Consider the following 20,919-nt stretch of genomic DNA (forward strand, 5'->3'; position numbering starts at 1 on the left):
GTGGAAACGTTTTTTGAAATTGCACTGAAGCCGTTTGACCTACACACGTGCAATTGTGTTGATTTGCAAAGCATAAGTTGATGTACCTGTACACCATGAATTATGAAAGTTATTCGGCCATTAGATGTAGAAGTTATTACCAGTTTTGTGGGTTGCATTTTTGAGAGAACCATGTTCCGACGCCTTGATACATAATTTACAATTAGGAAGCTTATCTGAGAGAGAGAATGAGAGAGAGGGAGAGAGAGAGAGAAAGAGAGAGAGAGAGAGAGAGAGAGCGAGAGAGAGAGAGAGCGAGAGAGAGAGAGAGAAAACAAGAACAATAACAAATCTGTAATTGTCTAAGGCCACAGCCCCTTACAATAGTGGTTAAAATAACAGCAATAGTATCTGCACAGTTATAAATTATAGTCACGAGAGAGAGAGAGAGAGAGAGAGAGAGAAAGAGAAGAAGAGAAAGGGAGATAGAGAGAGAGAGAGAGAGGGAGAGAGAGAGAAAGAAAGAGAGAGAGAGAGAGAGAGAGAGAGAGAGAGAGAGAGGGGAGCGAGAGAGAGATATTATTTTCTGTAGCGCTGGTTCAACTGCTGTGAAAAAAACATTCGGCGACTAAAAACGTTTCCCAATAAGAAAGACAATACATTCGAGAGAGAAAAACACAGCATAGGACACACAGAGGATAATTATATCCTACACTGTCAATCAGCAACAGTAGAGACGAAATTGATAATGTTATAATGTTTTATAGTGCATTGTGTTATTCATTGATATATGTGTGATTGCACTTGAAACAATGTTATGATGTTGTATCTTTCCAATGATTGTACACAGGGCCGTAGCAGCCCTACCGGCCACTCCGGCCATGGCCGGACCAGTTTTTTGTTAAAAAAAAAAAATCGTCTTCATAAGCTTCAGCGCTGTGTTAGGAGGAAGGATGGGTCGTGACTTAGATCGCACAATGACAGCGTTAAGCGAAAAATTGTCACTAGTTGACATTCACAAGTGAAGACTATAGATCTAAATCTAAAGTAAAACTAAAAGGCAAACTGCGTATGCACCGACTGAGACGCATTACTGATCCACTGAACCATCGCGTTTTGCACTGAAGAGACATCTGAGTTATCTACCTTAGTTCACGTTTTTCGTTTCCCGGGAAAAGTACCTTTTTATTTTTTGTATGGCCGGACCACTTTTAGAAGCTGTGCTACGTCACTGTACAGCGCTGTGAGCAGGGTTAAACCCCGGATACATGCACATTTTTACATTTGAGGCAGCCGGCAATGGATCCCGCAACAATCAGAAGGAAAGCTAGGCAGCCCACAGCAATGCCAGCAATAACAGGCGTGGTCAGTATGCTGTAAGAAAAATAGTTCATACTTTTGATGCAAGCACAATCAATTGAAAAAATTAATATGTTACCCTTTTTGGCTCACGAAGTGTAGCCTATGCGATCGTAACTTTGTCTGTCTGTGCGTGCGTATGTGCGTATGTGCGTGCGTGCGTGCGTGTGTATGTCTGTGGTAGAAACTTTAACATTTCGTCATTTGAAGACGTCACATTATGGCGTAAGAGGGTTAGACGTCACGCGAAGGAATGTCTCGGTCATTGTTATTTTGAGCGGGCCGAGACTAGTTGGCATTCGTGTCTGTAAGTAGGCTACATGCAGACAGACAGATCTAGATCTAGTGTCTCGCTTTCTTGCACAGTGTCACCTATGCTTACTGTGTGTGTGTGTGACGGAGTGATTGAGTTTGTGTTACTGTTTGTCGATTTCTTACCTGAGCCTTGAAGGCTTCGCCTCTTGTTTTGTCAAGTTCTGGAATTCACTGTGTTTTCAAACACATCCATAAGAATGTTTATTTCTGTCCAAAAAGCAAATGCTCGGGTACTCACTAATGTGCATTTGCTAGCTTGCAAATACACGAAAAACAAGTCATGGAAAAGAAAATCAATTCATCTAATATATATGTGGGTTGTAGGAATCAAAATGAACGTATTGCATTTGTTTCATCTTCAAGACTAGTAGACAATAATTATTAGCCTTACCAACATACTTGCGACCAAAACAGCATTGACACATTTTCTTGTTAACATAAGCTAGTGATGAACCGAATTTATTGCAATGTTTTTCTTAAATAATATCACGCGCACATACGCGCACATACACGCACACACTCACACGCACACACTCACACACAGACAGACAGACACACACACACACACACACGCGCGCGCGCGTACGGACGTTTATGCGAGTTCCATCTCCCAAAACTGCTTACCTCCCACACGTTACTACAGCAAATGAAGTACATGCGTCTATTTCCGGTGACGAACAATTTTCCAGTCGTGTTTCATTTCCCACACAGTTCCACTGAAAGGCCCACCAGTCTATGTTGTTTGAGGAAGCAACCGAGCCAGCTTCGACGTAAGACCTGAAAGTGGTAAAGGGACATATTATAAACTGTGTGCATGTCATATTGCAGCATCGTTTGTGCCCCATCTCATTACATTTAGTCAAGTTTTGACTAAATGTTTTAACATAGAGGGGGAATCGAGACGAGGGTCGTGGTGTATTGTGTGTGTGTGTGTGTGTGTGTGTGTGTGTGTGTGTGTGTGTGTGTGTGTGTGTGGAGCGATTCAGACTAAACTACTGCACCGATCTTTATGAAATTTGACATGAGAGTTCCTAGGAATGATATCCCCTGACGTTTATCCAAGCGGAGCGCGGGCGAAGCCCGCGCGTAGCGAGGTAGTTTTTTTTTTCATCTCCCAGCACTGAAAATTTTTTTGCCAAGTGGTGTCTGTCTGGACATTGTTCTAGAATTCATCTTTTAGCACAATATTAGCGACACTGTTTGGACAATTCTATTAAAATTAGGCGTACAAACTGATTTTGTTTCGGGGAATCCTCTCAGAGGATCAGAATTTTCATATAATATCATCGGAAGCTGTTACAACGGGAAAATGTGAAACTTTTGTCACTTTTTAACATGGAATTTCATCTTTGAGCGTTTCAAGCGGACTTTAATAAAATAGTTATTTGCGAATTAAGCAGCGGAAGACACTCACCGGTTCAACATGTGTATGGTCATTAAACCTCAAAACATTTCAGTAAGTGGTTTAGACAAACACCTCCGCCATGTGAGGGTGACTGGTTTGTAGCTGAAGAGTTTTTTTCTAAAGTGTGTTCTAAATACAAATGACGTACTGGTAATGATGTAATGAGTTGTTCTAATCTTGTTCTTGGAACTCTTGCTGTTCCAAGCTTGTTCTTAGCAAGTCTTGGTGACGAGAACAAAGACTATCAATGAAATCTTTAGAAATAACCTCTGACAACGACGACGATGACGACGACGACGACGATAACAACAACAACAACAAATGACATCGACGACGACAACAACAACAACAACAACAACAACAACAACAACAACAACAACAACAACAACAACAACAACACGAGAACAACAACAATCACGACAACGAACATGACAACAACAACACCAACAACTACGACGACAACTACAACGACTGGGTTATGATGACATCACCAATGATTTATCAAATGTTCAGTGTCAAGGCTGTTAAAAAATCGTTAAATCCTATTTCTTCACTGATTCTTATGAAATTTTAAAGGTAGGTTTGTTGTCCCCAACTTATTTTCACTCCATACTTTTCCAGAAGAAAAACATAATTTTGGCAGTTAAAAACCGTTAAATTTCAATTCTTCACCGATATTTATGAAATTTTGTGGGTAGGTTCGTTGTCCCCAACTGATTTTCACTCTATACTTTTCCAGAAGAAAGACATAATTTTGGCAGTTAAAAAACGTTAAATTTCAATTCTTCACCTATCTTTATGAAATTTAGTGGGTGGGTCCGTTGTCCCAAACTGAATTTTAAGACATACTTTTCCAGACAAAAAACCTTATTTTTGGCAGTTAAAAACCGTTAAATCTCAATTCTTCATCGATATTTATGAAATTTTGTGGGTAGGTTCGTTGTCCCCAACTGATTTTCACTCCATAATTTTCCAGAAGAAAAACATAATTTTGGCAGTTAAAAACCGTTACATTTAAATTTTCACCTATTTTTATGAAATTTAGTGGGTGGGTCCGTTGTCCCAAACTGAATTTCAAGACAAACTATTCCAGTCAAAAAAACTTATTTTTGGCAGTTAAAAACCGTTAAGTCTCAATTCTACACCGATATTTATGACATTTTGTGGGTAGGTTTGTTGTCAGATTTGACATGATGGCAGAATTGAAAGTGTGAGATATCCTGATGTTTCACAATTTATGCTGCATAATTCAGCCCCATAGGCGCTTGAATTTTAGGTGGAGTTGGGGTTTTTTTCAGCCCAAACCAGTAACCCCCACATGGTTTTCATGTCCCTTTCTGAGAGACTTCAAGAAGTTTCAATTTGACGTCATGATTAGCCTGCCGCATTAGCAAGTATGAAAACACGTCATCGATGACACATTTTAAGACAGAGAGAGAGAGAGAGAGAGAGAGAGAGAGAGAGAGAGAGAGAGAGAGAGAGAGAGAGAGAGAGAGAGAGAGAGAGAGAGAGAGAGAGAGAGAGAGAGAGAATCATGTACACACAGATGGACGACTTCGCTTGGGGTATGTACTGCCCGGCAGTACACATCTACTTAATTTTTTAATTTTTCGATAAATGTCTTTGATGACGTCATATCCGGCTTTTTGTAAAAGTTGAGGCGGCACTGTCACACCCTCATTTTTCAATCAAATTGATTGAAATTTTGGCCAAGCAATCTTCGACAAAGGCCGGACTTCGGTATTGCATTTCAGCTTGGTGGCTTAAATGTTTTTTTTATGAGTTTGGTCATTAAAAATCGGAAACTTGTCATTAAAAGGGTTTTTTAAACAATCCAAAAACAATGTCATCTTATTCTTCGTCATTTTCTGATTCCAAAAACATATACATATGTTATATTTGGATTACAAACAAGCTCTGAAAATTAAAAATATGAAAATTATGATTAAAATGAATTGTCCGAAATCGATTTAGAAACAATTTTATTTTATTCCTTGTCGGTCCCTGATTCAAAAAAACATATATATGATATGTTTCGATTAAAAACAAACTCAGTACGCTAACAAGAATAGTGATACAGAAAAGCGTGTTATGCTGCTCAGCCCGACCATTACCGCACTATTCTGGCTTGTCGATTTCACTGCCTTTGCCACGAGCGGTGGACTGACGAAACTACGAGTATGCGGTCTTGGTGAAAAAATGCAGTGCGTTCAGTTTCATTCTGTGAGTTCGACAGCTTGACTAAATGTTGTTATTTCGCCTTACGCGACTTGTTTCATTCTAACGTTCTGTGATACATGTATTACGGTCGGGCTCTTAACATGGCCATGTTGCACAGTTATGGGATGAAAAATGTCCTTTACCGGTGTCACGGTCTCCGGTGTCACGTGATCGGCTCACCGTCGTGCTTCAATGAGTTTGGTTGGGCGTCAATCGTCGACGATAACCTCGAAGTAACAAATGTAAATTGATCTATGTGTAGACCATTAAATGATTTTTTCGCGTTGCGCGCGATGCCTACCTAATTTGTGTGGGAGCAACCCGGCCTCCTCTCTGCTTGACCGTGACCACTGAGCGGCCTAAGTTAATTGTCACTTCGCAAGGATTACAGTTTCTGAAATGTCAGGGTGTTGATTCCGTGCAGAGTTGTGTTTGTTTCTCCGTTCTCCTTATGTTACTTACATGGTTTTTTGGTCATTGCATTTGCAGATGGTTGCTAGAAAACATTGATTCCGGATGGCTTGATTTAAGCTATTCTGTTGGTAAAATTGTTCGCAGGGAAAGCTTAAGCCTCAAACTGTTGATGAAACAAGATGGCTTGAGCACCGAGTCAGCCCTACTTGCACACTGGTTTTTGTTGTAGACCTAACTTTGTACTATTGCAACATGATTTAGCTTAGATCGCACCAAACGACGCGGGGTAGTTTTGAGTGAATGTCAACGAGACGAGGTTTGAAATTCAGCGGTTGCCAAACTAAACTATTGTTCACATGGCAGACTTTCTACCAACTTATCTCCACCGTTCAATCCATTTTTGTCAAATCAAAACTGCTGCCCATGTGAACATCACAAACGATTAAAATAGCTTTACGCGGCGAGTCCAAGGCCAGAGCTAATCAATCAGTAAGCGCGATAAAGGCAATCTGGGTAAAACATGCGCCAAGTCACGGCCGAGTCGAGCAGCGTTGAACTGAGTTTTCAAGTAGCGGCTAAAACTGTCCTAAATCGAACCTAAATCGTTGAGGCCATTATTTTTATGATGTGTTATTTTTGTCAGAGAATACTTAACTTACTTGGAAAATAAAAGTGATAGCATCTGTTCATAATTATTGACTTTGGTTGCGTGCGAGAGCAAGAGTAAGGAAGACAATCCAACAAGATGAAACACCCCCCACATGTCAGTAGCCTCCCATGAATTTCAATTCTGACTTAAGGTTTATCAGTTCCAATGTTCCGAAATCGAATGTGATAAAATTGTTATACATATTTATCAGTCACACTGTCTCGAAAGGCAGAATCATATCAGATCTCGGCTCGATCTGATATGATTTACACTGTTTTGATACTGTTACTGATAATTTTGGATATTAAAGTCACATCATTAACAAGGTCTTGTTGCAAATCGCTCATGTTTGATCTCAACCTGCTGTGAAATACCTGTGTCTGGCGGTTGCCTAAATAATAACACTGTGGAACAACAACATCTCCATCGGTCAAATATCTTTTAAATTCACCAACTGACTGCGTTTGTCGCATATTTTCTGGAAGATTATCCCACAAAGCTGTCGTTTAAGAAAAAAAGGAAGATTTACATAACTCACTTCTGTATAATGGAACCTTACGTTCAAGAGGGCGTCGTCTGTGGTAAGGATTTACATCGGAAACCAGGACCGGCGGTTTGGAATATAAATATTCTGGGGTTAAACGATTTACAATTTTATAATACAGCAAGAGTTTATGACGACGTCGCCTTTTTTCAGGGGCACAAAACCCGATTCATTATACAATTGTTGGTGGCCTGTACCACGAACTGCACCTACAATAATTCGGATTCCATCGAGATGCAAGGTCTCCAACTCGTCTGCTAAACACTTCGTACAGTTATCCCAAATAACGTCCGCGTAATCAAACAATGGTAATATAAAGGATTTGTATTTAACTTCAAGCGATTTTCTGTTTAAACGATACTTGAATAAACCAAAACACGCAATTGACTTTCTACATTTAGCGATGAGATTTTTTATGTGTGAATCCCATTTGCAATTACCTTGTAGGATGACACCAAGGTGCTTGTGATTTTCAACATCAATTAAATGTGCATCTTCAAAATAGAACGGTGGAAGTAACACATTTTTGTGCCTACAAATGTCCAACAATTCTGTCTTTTGACAATTAAAAGTGACTTTCCATTAAAAATATGAATATTCACAGGTCAAGTGCGTTTGACACACAACAATCTCACAAGATAAGCTTAAACCATGTTGAACATGCGTTTCGGTTGCTTCGGGTTTTCTTGTTGAACAGAGAGCGACAGATTTAGAACCGACTCCAGACGGATGGGACATGACGTAAAGATACATTTGACGTAAAGCGAGTGACGCAATTTTACTTGATTTTTCCGAACTTTAATCATTTAGATTTCAAGTGAGCGGGTCGGCATTGCACACTCAGAGGGTGGGTGATGTCTTGCTGTTCCGTAAAGCACCCACCGACAAATCTCGCTTCTTCAGTATTTTTTCAGATAAAGAGAGTGTTATCTGGTAGCATTTTAAAGGTCCTTGTCTACATTTGTATACCGAAATCGCCATTTGACCATTAAAATGCAGAGTCTATTATCTACAAATATCAACAATACACCCCCTTTCGATCAGGAAAGACGAAGCCAGTGTAGCCGTTTGAAAATTCATTGTATTATTCCAGCGTAGTACTCATAGTAGGATATCCTTATTTGGAAAATGCCAAGCGCAAAACTCCTCTCAAATCCCGTGCATTTCGTGCGTTTAAAAAAAAGCGTGGACAACGCTCCAGTGTCAAACTGTTGCTGCACTTGTTTGGGCGTAGCTATAAGCATAGTCACATGAATTTGATTGGTCAGTATTTTTAGGCAAAGCACATGTTCTCAGCAAACAGAAAACAAAATATTGGAAGCGTGAGTCACGCTACCCAAAACTAAAATTTGTTTTACATATTTTTTTTTCTATAACTTTTTTCCCCATGGTTCATTCTTCTTCTTCTTCTGCGTTCGATGTTGGTGGCCGTGCTAGATCCTCAGACCAGTGGCTGCCAGGAAGTCCGCAGTCTTGCGCAGTTCGTCGGCAGGACCCCAGAGTTTGGCTCCAACACTGGTCTCTTCTTGCCAGAACTTCAGGCGTACATGGTTCATTCATCATTTGACATAATTTTGTATCGAAATCTAACCATAAGATTATTGAAAAAAAGCAAAAAATGTCATTCCTTAGAATAAATCACGCTGATATTGTTGATTTAAATTATTACTTTGACTTGTTTATTTTTAGCGTGATAAACAAAAAGGGTTCCTGCCTGAACGTTATCACATTTAAAGGGTCACCTAGAATCCGTCCTGATTGGTCAAAAAAAAATATTGGGCACTGAATTGGTAATAATGATGTATAGAGTGCACACATGCCTGTCTTTTACATTGAGTCAAGTTAATTATGACTAAATGTTTTAACATTGACGGGGAATCGTATGTGTGTGTGTGTGTGTGTGTGTGTGTGTGTGTGTGTGTGTGTGTGTGTGTGTGTGTGTGTGTTTCTTTCTTTATTTGGTGTTTAACGTCGTTTTCAACCACGAAGGTTATATCGCGACGAGGGAAAGGGGGGAGATGGGATAGGGGAAAGGGGGGAGATGGGATAGAGCCACTTGTTAATTGTTTCCTGTTCACAAAAGCACTAATCAAAAAATTGCTCCAGGAGCTTGCAACGTAGCACAATACACGACCCTACTGGGAGAATGCAAGCTTCCAGCACAAAGGACTAAACATTTCTTACATACTGCTTGACTAAAATCTTTACAAACATTGACTATATTCTATACAAGAACCACTTAACAAGGGTAAAAGGAGAAACAGAATCCGTTAGTCGCCTCTTACGACATGCGGGGTGCAGAGAAATAAGGATGTGGAAAAGAAGACTTTTGGTAAGTGAAATAAAGGTGATGGATCCAGTCAGATAGAAATAAGACAACAAGAAAAGAATTGGAAATCTGCAGGGAATAGTAGGGAGAGTTTTCTTGGAAGGAAATATAGGTGAAAGGACTGGTAAGGCAGAAATAAGACAAAAGAAGAGAAGTAAAGGGGTGGGGTAGCTCTGTGGAAACACTCCCGCCGCGTGAAGGCGACCCCATGGGAGCGTGTGTGTGTGTGTGTGTGTGTGTGTGTGTGTGTGTGTGTGTGTGTGTGTGTGTGTGTAAGTGTGTGTGTGTATGTGTGTGTGTGTGTGTATGTGTGTGTGTATCTGTGTGTGTGTGTGTGTGTGTATGTGTGTGTGTGTGCGTGCGTGTGTGTGTGTGTGTGTGTGTGTGTGTGTGTGTGTGTGTGTGTGTGTGTGTGTGTGTGTGTGTGTGGAGCGATTCAGAGACATCTCCTGGACCGATCTTTATTAAACTTTACATTAGAGTTCCTAGGTGTAATATCCCCAGACATATATATATATTTTTTTTTGTTATAAATGTCTTTGATGACGTCTTATCCGGCTTTTTGTGAAAGTTAAGGCCGCACTGTCACGCCCTCATTTTCAACCAAATTGATTGAAATTGTGGTGAAGCAATCTTTCACGAAGTCCGGACTTTGGGATTCCATTGCAGCTTGGACGCTTAAACATTAGTTTGTCCATTCAAGTTGTCATTAAAATCAACTTTTCGCAAACAGATTTAAAATTGATTGCCGCGTATTCTTCATCAAATTCTGAATCTAAAAATATGTACATATGTTATGTTTACTCCTAAAATGTGATCACAATTAACGATAATAGGTTAATTAGTGCTACGATTAACATTAACAGCTATTGTGTTTTCAGCGTAGCAATAGGGTCCGATATTTAGACGAGACAAGTATAATGCCGACGAGTCGAAGACGAGTCGCATTATCAGTACTTATTCGAGTCTAAATATCGGACCCTATTGCTACGCTGAAAACACAATAGCGATTATATAGCTGTTCTGACCTTGATTTGTTGTTCCAAACTTACAAAATGACAGTTTTTGCGTCGATGCGTTGATCTCAGGTTTTGATAGCAGACGCCGTTTCTTATGCGCATTAGTTTTGCGCAGGCGCCACACTGACTTTGGAAAAAAACCTCGATTTGACAACACAGCTGTTAAACAGCTTTTTATTAGTTCATTCGAATACAACAAAAAGAAGTTTGAGTTTTTTTTAATTTTGAACAAGACTACTTATGAAGAAGACCAAAACACAACATAAACGGAAAACTAGAAACAACTGAAGAACTAGGATGCAACAAGGGAAGGAGAAGAGAACAGCTAATCCGTACAACGCGAGCAGACGGCAGCGAAGTTTTCAGTTTGGGTGAATGGCATTTATACTTGTCTCTTCATGAAGCGAATTTTTCAACCTCAGTTATAAACGACTACATGAATGTTAGTGCCATGGGTTGTACATCAATACTTCAGAGGGGAAGCGGGGAATTTAGTGTGGAGTTACGAGATAAGAAAAGCCGAGTGCGAAAGTTTGTGTCAGTCGCCAACTGATACAGGCACACAAAAACGGCTGTTCCGTTTTGCTCCCCTGTTTGTACTACATCTTTCGACTTTGGGCATTTTGTGGTGTTTAGGGACAGGAAATAATTGATTTAGTCCTGTTTGATCGGGAAGTTAGCAGAAAAGGGTATGCTATCGACATTTGTAAAGCTGAAAAACATTCCCGAGAAGAATTTCAAGTTGTCAGTGTATGCTGTTGTCGATTAAAACATCGTGTGGTACAGATGGGTAAACCGGAACCATGCGTCTTTGTTATTGCCAATATGCTTTTGGATATTGGCAAAAATGGCCGACTTCTGTAGCATTATGCTTTGATGATCGGCAGAGACATCCAATCACAGCCCCCGAATTCTCCCACGTATCCATCAGAATAGCTATATTTAGGAATTCGATCCAAAAATGATTTCATCTCATTCGTTATCATTGCCAATTCTAAAAATATATGGATATAATATGATGTCTTCAAAACAATCTCAGAAAGTTAAAAAGGATAGAGAAAAGCGCGCTTTCCTGCTTACCGCAATACGCTATTGCGCTATTCTGGCTTGTCAATTTCAATTCGTGTTGCACGAGAAAAGTGAGCAATTTTCTTGCCACTGGGATTGACGAAGCTGTTGTGTCTTGGTAAAATAAAATGCAGTGCGTTTAGTTTCATTCTGTGAGTTCGACAGATTGACTAAATGTGACCCTCCACCACGGAATGAGTCACATGTCACCTTTGCATGATTTTCATATTTTTACATTTTCCTAAAGAGATATTTATGCTCCATCCAGTGGTGAAAACCGTTTTAGAAAAGAGCGAAAACTGTTTGAGTTATAAGCCTGTGACTAAGGTGACCCTCCCACTGTTACCATACACTCCCCGGACTTATATTAGGCCTAGCGCAGAACCGCGCGAGGTGACATGCGACTCAGTTCGTGGTGGAGGGTCACATATGTTGTAATTCCGCCTTACGCGACTTGTTTTCTTCTACACTAGAGGAGACTTCTACTTTTCATGTTTGTGTCTTTCTCAAACTCAAACTCAAATTTTATTGGCTTCAATTTTCATAGAAGAATTTGTCTTGCGCTTGGGAGAAAGTAAGAGTATAACATATAAAAACAGCATTCATATCACATTTCATGTATCACACACAGTAATCACTAGTATAAGCCTACAATTATCACATTTGTACCTGTATCATACATGCAAATAAATAGTATCACATTTCCACGTATCACACACAATATATACATTACATAACATACAGCAAGCTTCCATCTTTGTGGAAAGTCACTCAGTCAACTTCAAACTTGAACAAATCGCAGAAAAGTTACTACTGCAAGTTTTTTGAAGTTGTACAAGCTCTAACATCACAGGAAGCCAGAAGAAACGGAAAGAGAGAAGTGTCATGGACCTGTAACCACGTACGCAGCATGTCTTTAAGGGATTTGGGACCTCGGGCGGGCGGTATAGGGTGTTCTGGGGGAATAAGGGTTAACAGAATGAAAACCCGACTCACGTGTCTTCCTCCAGTTGGCGGCACACAACTTCCGCATCTTTTTCATCCCACCCCGTAGAGCAGACAGATCGCCATATTTGATTGTCAAAGAATTCCACCCGTCCATTGGAGGCGAGGCGAAGATCTCCTGTGTGGTAAATAATGGAATCATTATGCTCCAATTCTTGAACTAAATAAAAATTAAAAATAAACATTTTCCCCGTTTGAAGCTAGTTTACTTCTGAGAACTAGAAGTAGAATTAATATTAGAATATGCCACTCGCCAAAGTGTCATGTCCAGCATTCCACTGATAGACATCATTGATAAAGAACTGATGCTTTTACACTCAATTTCACCCATTTGTTTAGTACATGTAGTGATTACTGTAAGAAAGCCTTATACCCCTTATGCTATTAACTTTCACACGTTATTTTAAAATTAAGGGCTCAACGCTTACTGTTATTTTTCTAACTGTGTAACTTTTAGTTGCTTTTTCAAAAGCTAGATTTAAAGAATGTTTCCATAAGAACTGATTAATAATAAGAGTAGTTGGTGGACAATTGTGTTTGTTTATCATCCCTACAATCCAGGACCAATATACATGATTTCCCTTTTCAGTTTACATTGTGGTTTACATGCCTAAAACCAGTATTGTTTAGGTCTACCACAGTCACAATGTAGAAGGCAGGGATAGTAGAAACAGGGTATTCAAATTATTACTGTGGCTAAAGGGATAGCTTATCTTGAATGAAACACAGTTTGTACATTTTGTATCCGTTTTAGGTGTTTAATTTATGTTTGTTCGTGTTTCATGTTTGAGATTTAATTTTCAACGTTTGTACAGAGTTGTATGTTTTCAATCTACTTATAAACTTATTGAGTTTTTTGCGTTGTATATTGTTAAAGCCCCAGTCCGTCTCAAGTGGTTTACAGAACGATTTAGATGTTCTCGTGAAAAAAAGCAGTTCTAACCTTATCGAGCACACTTGCAATAGCATTTAATAGCATTAAATGACACAGTTCGTTTGAATGGCTACTTAGCTCGCCTGTTTTCGTGGTTTATCTGACCTTAACCCCTGAGCCATCGTAAACCCGTAAGATCCACTTTCCTTTTTTTCACAATTAAATCGTCAGTTTCTGATTTCAATACGACTCGCTGTATCTGCAATAGCACGTTTGTGTGTACCTCAGAATCTAAAACGCAACAAACGGCTGCGAGTCACACGAACTGAGCGGTGGCGGTTGACCGTTCAAAGAAACTGGCGACATGCAGAACATTCGTCTGCTACGAGAACCACGTTTTGCGGGACCCACTTCCGGGCTATCTTTTTTTTTTAACTTTCAAAACTTCGAGTTGTACTGATCTTGTCTTGATGAAAAAAGAATTATTTTATGATTTAAGAATGTTTGTATAACAAGCTGTCAATGTATTATTTAGATTTTAAAAGTAAGGTCTAGTGCCAAAACGTGCCGTCCGATTGTACGCAAAAATAAATTCTTTGAAAATTGCTCGCTCGATCTTTAGGATGTTCTCAAGCGGTGAGTGTTTAAACGAAAGGGTGTTTGTATACTGTGTGTAAAAGCCTGACAGTGTCTGTTGTGGTTTACTGGAGGCTCACTGTGCCTTTAATCAATACCTCCATTTCATTTGCAATTATTTTAGAGCTGATTTATTTACCGGTTCACAAAAGACTCTTTGACATTTTACCTGTGGTGGTTTTGAAGAAAGATTTGTCACCCAATTTTCAAGTGTTCTGGGATATCAGCACGTTAAAAGCAGAAGAAAACACTTTATAACTTTTCTTAGGTGTAGACTCCGACCTTAAACCATGAGCATTTGTTTTTTAACAATGTATTTGCGTCCTGGTCTGTCTGTATGTATGTCTCAACAACAAAAACAACAACAACAACAACAACAACAACAACAACAACAACAACAACAACAACAGTCTTTCCCCCACTGTGTCCCTCTTCCCATGAAGGGATTGTAGGATGCTGATGTTTACCTTGTGATTGTGCTCCTGCAGGCATAGGTCGGCACACTGCAAACAAAAGAATACAAGTATTTGAATGGTTTAATCAATGTTGTAAAGTTGAAGCCGATGCCACTGCGTAGCACGAGCACATTACTCCCAAAAGCAAGTATACTCCCGAGTAACAATTACGAGCTCCCCTTACAAGAAAATACACTCCCGCCCCCCCCCCCCCCTCCTCCATTCCCAACACCACCCCCCCCCCACCACCACCCTAACACCCCTCCCCCCTCCCCCCGCTGGGGCATGATTAACCATTTAGTTAAACGATTGCACTGAAATAAACCCGTTAAAAAGAGGGGAGAGACAGAGAGAGAAAGGGGGAGGAGAGAGAGACACAGATAAACAAAACAGACAGACAGACAGACATACAGACTGTCATAGAAAGAGAGGGTAGTTATGAGAAGAAGAAAATGCGCGTGAGGAAAAATAGTTACTGTGTTATGGGGTAAAAGCGTCAAGAGAGTGAGAGTGAGAGAGAGAGAGAGAGAGGGAGAGGGAGAGAGAGTTATGAGAAAAACAAAATAGTCTTGAGATAAACAATTTACTTTTTATCAGCAAACACCATAACCAATACATTTTTTGGAATCAGCAAATGACAAGGAACAGAGAAAGTGCTAATTTTATATGAGTCTTCTTCCAACAATAAAGATAGTCGCTATTTGACGGGTTTATCGATCAATCAATTATATCGCGCGTATTCCGTGGGTACAGTTCTAAGCGCAGGGATTTTTTTATTTTTTTACTTTTTTTAATTTTTGTTATGCAATTTATATCGCGCACATATTCAAGGCGCAGGGATTTATTTATGCCGTGTGAGATGGAATTGTTTTACACAATACATCACGCATTCACATCGGCCAGCAGATCGCAGCCATTTCGGCGCATATCCTACTTTTCACGGCGTATTATTCCAAGTCACACGGGTATTTTGGTGGACATTTTTATCTCTGCCTATACAATTTTTCCCAGGAAAGACCCTTTTGTCAATCGTGGGATCTTTAACGTGCACACCCCAATGTAGTGTACACGAAGGGACCTCGGTTTTTCGTCTCATCCCATTTTAAGCCCATTTTTTAATCGAACACTATACATTTTCGGATACATGAGGTTATGCAGAATACAACGATGTCATCTTTGTGATTCAGATATTAACTTTTAAGAAATCGACAAAATTGGCTAATTTTGAGCGAACATTTCACAAACAAATACTGAAGCTGAAACGCAATCCCATAGTCCTCACCAAGTCAAAGATCCTGTAACGACAATTTCAAGGAAATTGATGAAAACCCGTAGCCTTGAAAGTGCCGCCTCAACTTTTGCAAACGGTCAAATAGTTAAGACGTCATCAAATAGCCCTATCAAAATTCAGCAAAAAATGTTTCAAGCAAATGCTCTCCGTTCGGTTGTTTTTTGAGAAAAGCTTTTCACGGACAGACAGACACTGACACAAACATCGGGAGACAAACCTTCGCTCTCCGCTCTCGTTAAGACATTCAGACATTACTAGACTGAATGTAAACAAAAAAGAGGAAGCAGAAAGGAAAAAGGAAAGGAAACAGAAAGTGAGGTTGAGAGATTACAAAAAATAAGGTTGAAAAAAAGAATAAATTGTGGCGAGAATCGGACCTGTAGCCTATCAACCTGACATTCGTAATGAGCACTATGTATAACCACTGGGCTACGGGAGCAAATGATGACAAGAGGCGAAGCCTTCAAGGCTCACGTAAGAAATCGACAAACAGTAACACAAACTCAATCACTCCGTCACACACACACACACACACACACACACACACACACACACACACACACACACACACACACACACACACACACACACACACACACACACACACACACACACACACACACACACACACACAGTAAGCATAGGTGAAACTGTGCAAGAAAGCGAGACCCTGGATCTGCCAAGTAGTCTCGGCCCGCTCACAATAACAAAGACCGAGACTTTGCGTGACGTCTAACCCTCTTACGTCATAATGTGACGTCTTCAAATAGTTTCTATCACACACGTCAAACACTTTTGACCGAGACTGACGTAATCCATAGACTCGGAAATGTTAAAGTTTCTATCACACACACACACACACACACACACACGCACAGACAGACAAAGTTTATCATCGCATAGGCTACACTTACGTGAGCCAAAAATGCCAACAAAACTTAGCTGATTTCAGAGTGAATCATTTCTCTGGAATACAGGCTCTGTAGCCCAACTCGTTGGATCCCGAACCACACAGATAACAGTTACATTTGAAATTGAGTTTCTAGTGACATGCCAAAAACAATGCCGAATAATATGTGGATACCAGCACACTTTCTATCAATAAAGTTGGCTACCACGCTAGTCATCGGGCGATTCGACCAACATTTACATAGTTCCACAACACAAACTGCATCAAGCTCAACGTGACATATATTTTTACATTTAGTCAAGTTTTAATATAGAGGGGGAATCGAGACGAGGGTCGTGGTGTATGTGTGTGTGTGTGTGTGTGTGTGTGTGTGTATGTGTGTGTGTGTGTGTGTGTGTGTGTGTCTGTGTGTGTGTGTGTGTGTAGAGCGATTCAGAGTAAACTACTGGACTGATCTTTATGAAATGTTCCATGAGAGTTCCTGGGTATGATATCCCCAGATATTTTTTTTCAATGTTTGGATAAATGTCTTTGATGACGTCATATCCGGCTTTTTGTAAAATTTGAAGTGGCACTGTCACACCCTCATTTGTTAATAACATTGATTGACATTTTGGCCAAGCAATTTTCGACGAAGGCCGGACTTTGGTATTGTATTTCAGCTTGGAGGCTTACAAATGAATTAATGACTTTGGTCATTAAAAATCTGAAAATTGTTTATAAAATGATCAAAATTACGTTCATCTTATTTTTCATTATTTTCTGATTCCAACAACATATATATATATAAATATATTATATTCGGATTAAAAACAAGCTCTGAAAATTAAAAATATAAAAATTATGATTAAAATAACATTTCCTAAATCGATTTAAAAACACTTTCATCTTATTCCTTGTCGGTTCCTGATTCCAAAAACATATAGATATGATATGTTTGGATTAAACACACGCTCAGAAAGTTGAAACGAAGAGAGGTACAGAAAAGCGTGCTATGCAGCACAGCGCAACCACTACCGCGCTAAACAGGCTCGTTAATTTCACTGCCTTTTGCACAAGCGGCGGACTACGGTCATTGTGGAAAAAAACCAGTGCGTTCAGTTTCATTCTGTGAGTTCCACAGCTTGACTAAATGTAGTAATTTCGCCTTACGCGACTTGTTTTGTTTTACCGAATCAAGTTTTAATCAGCTTTGGCAAAGTTCAAGCATCATTTTTACCCTTTCTGGTTTTAACATGTTCAACTAATATCGAGAAAGATGTAAAATGATGGACAATCAGAATCTATACTCAAACTTAATTATATACTTATATGTAAAACGAAAGCGCCCAGTATCGAGTAATCGCCCACCTTCTACTTTGGGTCACTTGAAACTCTGTGCATATATAGTATAGCACCAAGATAACGCCCATCCCTAACATTTGGATCAGTCAAAATGCCATGCAAGGGCAAAATCTTTGGTAACAACCAGAACAACGTTACCAGCTGATATAAAAAAAATCCTACAAATATTGACATCAACCATCAAAAAGAAACGGAAAGCTTAAGAACAAAAACGTTACATAAACAAGAGGCGAAGCCTTCAAGGCTCACGTAAGAAATCGACAAACAGTAACACAAACTCAATCACTCCGTCACACATACACAAACACACACACACACACACACACACACACACACACACACACACACACACACACACACACACACACACACACACACACACACACACACAGTAAGCATAGGTGAAACTATGCAAGAAAGCGAGACCCTGGATCTGCCAAGAAGTCTCGGCCCGCTCACAATAACAATGACCGAGACTTTCAGTAATTCCTTTGCGTGACGTCTAACCCTCTTACGTCATAATGTGACGTCTTCAAATAGTTTCTATCACACACGTCGAACACTTTTGACCGAGACTGACGTAATCCATAGACTCGGAAATGTTAAAGTTTCTACCACAGACATACACACATACATACATACATACGCACGCACAGACAGACAAAGTTTATCATCGCATAGGCTACACTTACGTGAGCCAAAGATGCCTCCATTGACAAAATGGAGGAGGGGTGGGAGGTGGAAAAACTGTTCACCAAATCCAAAAACCTGACCTTCCAGCTTGCTGGAATCTTGCGGAGTGCGCTAGCTAAGCTCTGCGCGAGTCGCAGACCGAAGCACCGGTCAGTTCCAGCGCCACGTTCCGAGCCAATCAAATAAGGGCGCATTTATCTCCTAAACCTCTTATCGCCACGCGCGCGTGGTGAAAAGTTCTTTTGTGTGATTGCATGCGGCTAACATTAGAATTACATCTGGTTTCTGTCTACCAGAGCCTATACAGAAACACACACTCATAATATTATATTCGTTCCATTCTTATCAGTCACTTCCCCAAATTAATTGTCCACACCAGTTGTTTGTACTTAAGTCCACGTAAAGTGAAATGTTATTGAATTTACGTTTTGTATGATTTTAACTTTTATGAAAAATCATAGAAAATGTCCACTTCTATTGGGTTAAAAAAGGCCACAAACACCATTTCTCTTTTGCCTGAGAAAGTGTTGACCCACAAGTTCTTATTTTCAAATGAAGGAGAAGATTAAGAATACAATGCGATCAGTTTTTAATCTGTAACGGAACATTCGATTTTAATGACAACTTTAATGAGCAAACTAATTAACTAATTTTTAAGCTTCCAAGCTGAAATGCAATCACATAGTCCGAAGATTGCTTGACCGAAATGTCATCTATTTAGTTGAAAAATGAGAGCGTGACAGTGCGGCCTCAACTTTCACTAAAAGCCGGATATGACGTCATCAAAGATATTTATCGAAAAAAGGACAAATCACCCAGGAACTCTCATGCGAAGTTTCATGAAGATCCAGTAGTTTTATCGGAATCGTTCTACACGCACACACACATACACACACACACACACACACACACACACACACACACACACACACACACACACACACACACACACACACACACACACACACACATACACCACGACCCTCGTCTCGATTCCCCGTCTATGTTAAAACCTTAAGTCAAAAATTGACTAAATGTAAAACGAAGCATATAAATCAATCAATGCTTAAAAGAAAGGACTAATTTACAAATGTATTTATATATAAACTAAAAGATTAATATATGTAAAGAAACCAACAAAACAACTTATCAAACAAACAACAAATTAATAAAGAGAACAAGTATATGAATCAATCAATGAGTAAATAATAAATATGCTAAGTAACTAAGTAACTAAGTAACTAACTACTAACTAGCTAACTAACTAACTAACTAGCTAACCAAAGGAAACGAAAAGCAATTGAAACAAGCACTCACCCAGGAGTACAAAGCTGAAGAGGGCACCGCAGATTACCGAAGACATCGTTACTTTTTGTGCAGGACGAAAACTCCGAAAAAGAAGTGTGTGCTTGTCACTGAACGCTTGTGAACAAATCCACACGGGACAAGAGCTCGTCTACAGCAATATGACAGTGGAAGGTGCTTCTCATCACTTTTATAGCGACCGGACATCTGCCCTGAATAGATGAGGATTAGTATTCCTGAAGGCCAGCCAGAGCGGGAAAAAAACATGATGACCGATACTTGCAAGAAATGTCTTTCGGAAATCTGCCCTGAATAGATCAGGAAAAAGAATGGTAGGGAAAAAATCGACCATACTCATAAAGTAGAAGACTTATCTCGACGAGGAAAGTCTTTTTCCTGAGTGATATATGTATGTATCTCGATAGTCGAGGATGGACTTGTCACACAGGGCGGGGTGCGCACACCTTGCTTCTCTACAAAGCTGGCATTTATAGCACACCTTGAAACATTCATCGCCTACTGCCCTGATGAGGAACACTTCCCCAAGGTCATTCTCATTTACTTGATGATTCAGACAGAAGATCTGTTCAAATATAATAATTAGTTTTTCCTAACCTCTCAAATGCCAAATGCAGAGTGATCATGTCTCTCTCTCTGGATCACGACTTTTCCTTGACTAACAGCAAAGTGAAGAAGGGCGTTTCCCAAGATCACATTGCGGTTCACGTACCTGCAACCATTATTGTACGAGGGCTGTCCTGGAAGTCCTTAGAATCTTATATTAGCGCACCGCTTACCGTTAATTTGACCACGCCATTTTCTTGAAGGATCCTTACTGAGCTGTGACACACTTTAACATTCTCTTGAAATATCTTTCAAACATGTCGGCGCGAGCGTTTTTGCCGATACCCTCAATGACCCTCGTGTACTCTCGGACACCAGCAAGGTGATTCTCATTTATTTGATGATTCAGTCAGATCTATTCAAATATAATGATTAGTTTTTCCTAACCTCTCAAATGCCAAATGTAGAGTGAGGATCTCTCTCTCTCTCTCTCTCTTTCTCTTACTTTCTCTCTCTCTCTCTCTCTCTCTCTCTCTCTCTC

At 39.8% G+C, this 20,919-nt stretch overlaps 1 protein-coding gene across 1 annotated transcript in view; it reads right to left on the reverse strand.

Moving 5' to 3' along the window:
* Positions 1-473: 473 nt before the first annotated feature.
* The window catches only part of LOC138963850 (galectin-3-binding protein-like), a 50,304-nt gene continuing 29,858 nt past the window's right edge, over positions 474-20,919 (reverse strand). The window contains exons 5-6 of the mRNA XM_070335708.1: positions 1,212-1,353; positions 474-820 (exon numbers count right to left, since the gene is read on the reverse strand). Coding sequence (XP_070191809.1) covers positions 1,233-1,353 — 121 coding nt within the window. The 3' untranslated portion in view covers positions 474-820; positions 1,212-1,232. The remainder of the gene's footprint in view (positions 821-1,211; positions 1,354-20,919) is intronic.

The sequence above is a fragment of the Littorina saxatilis genome, linkage group LG4 (genome assembly GCF_037325665.1).
Source record: "Littorina saxatilis isolate snail1 linkage group LG4, US_GU_Lsax_2.0, whole genome shotgun sequence".
Classification (NCBI taxonomy): Eukaryota; Metazoa; Mollusca; class Gastropoda; order Littorinimorpha; family Littorinidae; genus Littorina; species Littorina saxatilis.